Source organism: Hyaloscypha bicolor, assembly GCF_002865645.1.
Source record: "Hyaloscypha bicolor E unplaced genomic scaffold K444scaffold_165, whole genome shotgun sequence".
NCBI lineage: Eukaryota > Fungi > Ascomycota > Leotiomycetes > Helotiales > Hyaloscyphaceae > Hyaloscypha > Hyaloscypha bicolor.
In genome coordinates, this window is record NW_020194667.1 from 1,148,398 (window position 1) to 1,156,372 (window position 7,975).

General features: G+C 37.5%; 1 protein-coding gene across 1 annotated transcript; it reads right to left on the bottom strand.

The window, feature by feature from the left end:
• Nucleotides 1–4,027: 4,027 nt before the first annotated feature.
• On the bottom strand, nucleotides 4,028–5,491 carry K444DRAFT_600205 (uncharacterized protein; the record flags this gene model as incomplete). Its single annotated transcript, XM_024878611.1, has 4 exons — nucleotides 4,028–4,173; nucleotides 4,341–4,511; nucleotides 4,613–4,846; nucleotides 4,966–5,491. The coding sequence occupies 4 exons, from the start codon at nucleotides 5,489–5,491 to the stop codon at nucleotides 4,028–4,030; spliced, it is 1,077 nt and encodes a 358-aa protein (XP_024729789.1).
• Nucleotides 5,492–7,975: the final 2,484 nt, after the last annotated feature.

Sequence of the window (7,975 nt, forward strand, 5' to 3'; positions counted from 1 at the left end):
AAAATTAAATAAGTAAGTAAATACTTTATTACGAAAATAAGATAAAGTAGATATTTAGGGCCAGATTAAGAAAAAGCTATGAACTCAAGTACTTCTTCCCAAAAATAAGATTAATCCGGAGATTATCTATAATTTATAGCTTATAGTAATACTTTATAAGATCGGTTTACTTAATTCGGAATTCGGCTCTAAAAACTAAGTATATACTAAAGACTTTCTAAAGAAAAATATTCTTATTAGAGGTATAATTTCCCTAAAGAAAAATATTTTCTTAGAAGCTTTACTAGTAAACTCTACTATAGTAGCCCCTATAGAAGTACTATTAGAGGCTCTTGCCAAATATAGTAGTTTATAACTTATAGACAAGATCCTATAAAATAATTATATATTACCGGATCTAGAAAAGCTATATATAATAGCCTAAGCTAAAAGTAATATCTAGATATTATAAAACGGCCTCTTTTTATATTATAGAAAACTCTATATTATAGAGAATAAAATAACCCCCGGATTACCTTTATAAATTACTCTAATTTATAAAGTATATAATAAATTCCTTTCTGGATATCCTAAATATATAAAGTTCTATTAGTTATTAAAGAAATAATATTACTAGCTATCTATAAGTAAGAATATTAATTAATACTATAATAATTACTATACTTATAGGAGATTATATATACCTAGAAATAAGAAGCCTAGTTTGCTTTATTTCCTTCTAGTTCCTAATTACCTCTAGTAATATATTACTATAGACTTTAAGAGCTATTTAGAAAGCAAATCGGGCTATAATATAATTACTATATTCGTGAATTACTTATCTAAGTACCTAATTATAATTCCCGTATGAGATATAATTATAATTAAGTAACTAGTACTTCTGTTTTTACTTTATATAATATACTAAGTAAGTATTTCAGAAATAATTATATTAGATTAGGAACTCTAATTTATATCCGATTTTTAAAGTAAATTCTATATAAGAATTAGTATAAAGCTTAAGCTCTTTATAGCTAATTATTTCTAAATAAATAAATAAATAGAAATTATTAATTAGTACTTTAATTAGAAATTATACTCGTATATTAATTATTACTAGAATAACTAGAATAAATAAGTTACTATAATTAATTATTAATAAGCCTTTCTTTAGTATAAAACTATTAGCTAGTTCCTATTTATAACTAAAAAAAGCTACGAGCCTTATATTTCTCTAAACTAGAACTTCTCTATTAAAGCTAACTTACTTAAAGAGAAGCTAAATAAGAATAAAGCTAAAGTATTAGTAAATTAATTATATAAATTATAGTAACTTACCTAAGGCTATATAAAATAAGTATAGGAATAATATATAATATAAGCTAATAAATACTACTATCTAATTAATTTCAAAATAGGAAATAAAATATAAGTTATTATAAAGTACTAGAAATCCGATTATCTGAGCTAGAAGCTAGGAAATTAAATAAAGGGCCTATTTAAGATTCTAGAATAATATAGCTACTTATTTCTCCTAAAACTATCGGAAACCATAAAGATATATCTAGTTTTTTATATAAAGAAGCTATAAAAAGACTTCTAGAATTCTTTGCCAGATTAAGTAAACCCGGAACTATTCTTATTAATACTAGAGAATAATAAATAAGAATATAGCATTAAACGAGTTATTATAGTTAAGTTAGTAAGAAATAGGCTAAAGTATAGAATCTAGTAGGTTAGTTAGGATAAAGATCTAGTATAGTATCTAGCTTTAGTACTAAATAATAGTTCCCTGGTTTTATAGAGTTTCTATAATAATAATATTAATATATTAGGATCTTTATAAAACCTATAATACTAGCTAGACTATATAAAAATAATAATAAATCCTCCTAGGTTATATAGTAAAGATACTAGTCTTTTATATATAATATTTATATCCGAAATACTAGTTTTATTTTAGGAAGAAGTATAATACGAAATTAGATAAATTAATGGCTTTTATAAAGCTCGGGAACGAGCTTATTATAAAGGGGAGAGTAATATTATAATTCCCAAATACCCGGTATCTAAGATACCTTGCCAGATACTAGATGCCTTCTAGATATACGTAATGCGGCCGCCTTACTAGGGAAATATACTTGGAATATACTAGAAATATTTAGAAAGCTAAGCCTCTTCGGGACTAGTATACTATAGGGTATATATACTCTCTCGCAGCCTCCTATATTCTAGTTTTCCCTTCCTTAGCTTTGAATTGTCTTTATAAGGGACCTTCTACCTTGCTTCCCAAGCCCTGAATACCGTACTCGTAATAATAATTCCGGGAGAGTCTAAAGCTTAAAGAACTCGATTTAATAGTAAAATTAAAATAGTAATTAAAGAGCTTTAAGGATATATATAGGGTATATATTTCGAAGAAAAGATTCTATAAATACAGGTATTATATAAGTAGAAAAAATAGTTTCTAAGAAAGTAGTTTTAGGGCTAAAATAAGTTAGTTTTAAAGAATAATAAAAGTTAAATAGATAAATAATTAAATGGCTAATTACTTATTAATTAGTAAGAGCTAGATATTTTCTCTATAGGCTATTAAATACTTTCGTAAAGTTAATAAGTAATTCTTTTCTTTAATATAAAATAAACTAGATTTGTCTTAGGTTACTAAATACTTTTAGGACTAATCTAAAAGCTTCTTTAATCTATATATATAAATAAATCTTAATAGTAAGCTACTAGATTCTTCTAATTTATATATCTACTAATTAGTATTAGTTTACTAGTAATATATAGTACTATTATATAAGTATAAAAATACTAGTTATATTAGTTAGTAAAGTTATTATTATTTAGAAATAGAAATCGCAATATTATAATATTAATATGCGATCCCTAAATCTACTAAGCCTAAAAGGATTTAGTTTACTAGTCGAGTTACTAATAAGACGCGAGGTTATATAACTATATCCCGTATCTCATATCTTATTACTTATATCTCATTACTCATATCCCGTATCCCGTGTCCCGTAACTATACACGTGACTCCCAAAGGAATAGCTATACTAATACTAAATTATAAAATTATTAAATTATTAAAATATATTATATTATTATATTAAATTATTAAAATATATTTAATTTATATAAAAATAATATTTTATTATTATATTAAATATATAAAGTTAAAATTAAATATTAATAATAATATAATAATAAAAACTTTTTTTATTTAAAAAAAAGTATTAATTTTTAATAGTTCTTTAATCTCCTATAAAAGCAAGAACATTTTAGTTATTTGTATTATATAAACCTTGATTTGAAAAATTTCAGATCTTAGCTTCGAAGTTATATATCCTAGTAACAATGTCGGGAAGCTTCGTGATTTCGAGGGACACATGAAGTTGAGGCTATTCGTCTTCCAACTGTATTATTAGAACTGAACCCCGGTGTATTTAGAGTTTGAAGTATTGGGAAAGATAGCTCTGGTGGCCGCTGCTAAAGCTTCGCTAAATTGGTCGAGTTCCATGTTATTATTCCAGCGATCTATATCGCAAGGTGGCAGAGGAAGAGTCGACTAATGAGTGGTACAATCAACAGAGGGTAGCTTTGTTTCTTGCACTTCTTCGTGTTTGACGGGATTCAGGGTGGTTGTCGTCATGGTCACGACTGAGCCCAGATTTCAGAGTCAGTGAAAATATAGGTTTGCTTCAAACATAAGAAATGAAATGGAAGGCCATAAACTTCTCAGCGAGAACTCCACAAGCAGTAGTACGGCCAGTGAAGCCTTTCTATGTAAGTTTGAATTTAATAGCATAGATAAAGAGGCAAATCGTTTGGAGGAAAGGAGGAAGTGAATTACGCAAAGACAGGAGACCTAGGGCTTAGCAAGCCCCGGACGCCTCTTTCGAGGGCAGAGTACAGCGTAGAAACTTGCGCCAATCTTTGTAGTCAACTTGTTGAATACAAGACATCTGTGTTGTAATTCGAGCACCTTTGGCTTCTTAGATCCGCAGTACATAATGATTAAGTTTATAACGGATGGCGATGTCTAACACTTAGATACTTCGTAAGCTTTTCGTTGCCGCTCAATATCCATGTTCACCCAAAAATATGATATAGACGCCCAAACTACGATATATGCAAACAGAACACCAAGTGATGACCCAAATGCATAGTGAAACTCGAGAGTCCAGACTAGTTGATGGTAGAGTTAGCTAGTACTTGAACTGGAACAAAGCTGGCGGCCATGACGCTTGCACAAATTCAGTGCCAATGTATCTGTGTAGCATAAATATGACTAGGAAGAACTGGACGTAGAAAATCCGGAATGAGAACATCCGGAATGAGAAAAATAGACGTACTGATTGCGGACAGGCAGCCAAGATATACCAGGACTCCTGTTATCCACCAAAAAGTGAGGACGAGGAACATGCGTCTGAAAGCCTTGGACGAATCATATCGGGCGTTATATCGTACTCGGAATTCACGATCTTGGAGACCATCGACAGCAATGAAATCCTCAGCGGCGTAGTCTGCACAATCACAAAGTTAGTGATCATCTTTTACAAAAGGCCAATGTGCCTCAGTTCTCGAGAACTGGGGATCAGGGAAAGAAACAAGAGATTTTACCTACAAATGAAGGGCCGCATTCGAGTCCCTCTCGGATGAGAGTTAATCCCGATGGGGATTTTGATCGGAATAAGAGTGACGAGCATTATTATACCGAGAAATGCCATGAGGAAACCCGGGGAGTAGAGATAGAGCCGCGGGATTTCCGTTGTGCTACCGACGACGAATGGGATCAAAGCCATGATCATAGCAACGCCGTACACCCAAGAAGTTGCATCAAGCTCCCACTTGGAGCGTGCTAGGTAATGGAGGAGTCAGCGATTGCTCCACTAAGATTGTTTCGGGAGAGGTCATTGTCTTAGGAGAAAATCATGAAACAGTCAGAAATAGGAAAAGGATTTCTCCCCCAGCACTTACATAACAAGGGAGCACACTGGTCCCTGTATCGCAGAAGTCGAGCGACCCGTGCAATCAAGATATAAAGCTCCCCTATTCCAAAGGAAGCAACAGCATAGCCAAGGATGTGGTCGTCGAATTCGGGCTTTTCGATTGGGCAAGTTGCCCGTCGAGCAGTATATGCGCGACAATCTTCCTCCCACTGGGATCGATGGATATCGTACCATACATAATATATAATGCATGGCACCACAATGTCGAACAATATGATCATGGGGGGCCCGAGTGTGATTGAAAGGTGCTCGGTAGGTTTAGGATTCCGCTGCGCAAGTTTCTCATATGCTGGCAGGGCCGGAGCCGGAACTTCTCGACCTCTGACCTCCTCATCTGCTGAACCATTGCCATTCGGATAGTCTTCGTCGACCTGAATGCGGGTTGCCGTAGTGACGCTCTCGTGCTCCTCGTAGAGGGTGGAGGCTCTGCCATCATATCCCGAGATCGATACCAATTGGCGTGTCCGATCTTCGTCGTTGATGACTTGTGTCATGAACACAGATATGGGTAATTAGGCGTACTGCACTGCCAGATCTTAGCAATGATATATATTTGAAGGACGTAGATATACCTATGGGACTTGATCTTGCTACCATTCAACATGAAACTATATGACTCGTGCTCGGGATGTCTTGCAGGGACGGGCTGCCGTAGGACGAGGAAAGCTAAGGAACTCTGAGTATAACAAATTGTGCTAGTAATTGTGGGATGCTTCAGGACATGAGAAGATCGGATTCAGAGCTGCAGATGGCCGGCTTGGCTTGACCTGCACCGAATCATGGCAGAAGCAGCATAACAGAGACAATGAGGAAGTAGAAGAGAACGCTTGCCCCCATGAAAAGAAATCATCTCTGACGGCTGACTGACGCCGTCAGGATGGCCGTCCGCCCGATGATGTAGTAGATGTAGGCTCTAAGGTCGTCTATACTTGAACCAAACGTCACCGATGTCGCTGACTTGGAGGTGAAGAAAGTCGTCGCTACTAGCTCGTCGCCGAAAGTTTAGTGTACTAAGTTTCCGGCCCCATGAAACTGCCGAAGCACGCGTCAAAACACTAGCGAGTAAGAGGTGCCAAGAGAGTAAATCTACCGCTGCACGCTCTTTGGTCGAACAGTTTGTAGCCTTGGGTTCTTTCAATCTCGACTGACTAAGACCACGTATGGACTAGGGGCAAGTCTCCCTCGGTAAAGGAGGGTGTGGCTCGCTTAACCAGTCAGCCCCTTTAAACGTCCGCTAACGTGGGATTTCGTAGCTGAAGAATATCTCGGCTATGCCCTCGACAGTTTGGCGTCCCGCTTCTTGAATACAGCATTAGCCACGAGCTTTTGTGTTCGGTTGCCGTAAATTGAGTCGTCAGAAGTCTGCGATGTAACTTTTGAAGGAACTTCTACTTTGCTGGTCGGAGCTGGGGGATCCAAACACACAACAATGATGAGAGGACGATAGTGGCGGATCTGGTTTAATGACTTCGGCGAGGGCTGCGGTCTATATCTACAATCTGGCGTCGGCGCTACTTAATTTGGAAATTCAATTGTCCCACAGCTCGGGAGGACATTTAGAAAGGAAGAGATTTGAATGTTTGACACTGCGGAATGTGAAAGAAAAGGGTGGACAATACAAGCACTGGCTGGTATACGATAGGCCACAATTAACTTGTGCGGTTGTGCTATAGCATCAAATAAGCAAACGGTAATGGGGGTATTTTGAAATCATCCTTATGCTGCTCGGCAGTGTGTGAAGGAGCCAAGGCGACGAGCACGGAACATGGGCCAAGGTTCCCAACGGATGGTATCCTGACAGAAGGAAGCAATTGAATTGGTCTATACGCCTTGAAAATGTAGTGTATGCTTCAGTTGTGGCCGGTCATTGGCTGGTCGATGTCGTTCTCCGCCGTGGTTTTGGGTTATTGTCAATGTTGGTATCGTGGCTTGAGCTCGTGGCTTCTTCTCGACAGAAAACCATGGCCAGATGAGATCTTGGTCTGCAAATTGTAGTGTAACTGCAAATTTGCTCTCTGTCAGCTTGGCGTGATGGCTCGAATAAGTGTCACAAGCTGGAGTTTTCCCTGTGGTACTAGATGCTGAGGGGAGGACCTTGATGTCGATGACCTTCTTTGTATTCGCAATGCACGTGCTGTGTTAAACGAGAGCACAATAGGTTCGGGCGAGGGAGGCGTAAGATATTCGTGAAATTGCCACCTCCAAAAATAAGATCTGACAGTATCAATCAACTTGTCATATAGGCGAAAACTGTAGCAAGAGGAAATCGGACACTCGCAAGGGTCGAAAAAACATCAACAATCAAGGGCATCTGTGTGGTAGGAATTGATTGTCCAATATATTCTGATGAAAGGAAGAGTTGATTATGAGAGATCTCCGAGTGTCTGGCGGAAGGATATCTAACCAGACAGTAACAGGCCGCTTTGGATGAAACACAAATTGGACGTTGGAAGGAAGAATGTGAGAAGACACCTGTCTTCCCAAGTTGTGCTTTTATGCCCTGTTTATGAAAACCGGAGGCGATCGCGGCTAACGCGTCAAGCCTCAGGATCCGGGCATAATTTACCAATGCGCCTGAATCCCATGGTACAATTTAATCACATTTTGACACAAACCGCGATATGCGGACTGCCGCACAATAGCGGAAGATTGAGCCTGTACAAAATACATCGACCTGCTCGAAGAGGACTTGCAGACTCGGAGAAGCTTCGAACTGTGCCATTGATGCGGAAGCGGAAGCGAGGTAGATCATTGCCATTGTGCAGTTTCTGAAACGAGCGGTATGGGACTCCAGATGAATTTTCAACAGGGGGGGGGGATGCGTGCCTGTCCCACGCTCGAGGATAGGGGCTGACCTGGCCATGGAGGAGAATGATGCCGTGAGGCTTTTGGGGGGGGGGGGGGGGATTCTGGTCGTTGCTCGGGCAGCAATTGTTTGTAACAATGAGGAGAAGTACAAAGTGCAAGTGCAGGTGGCT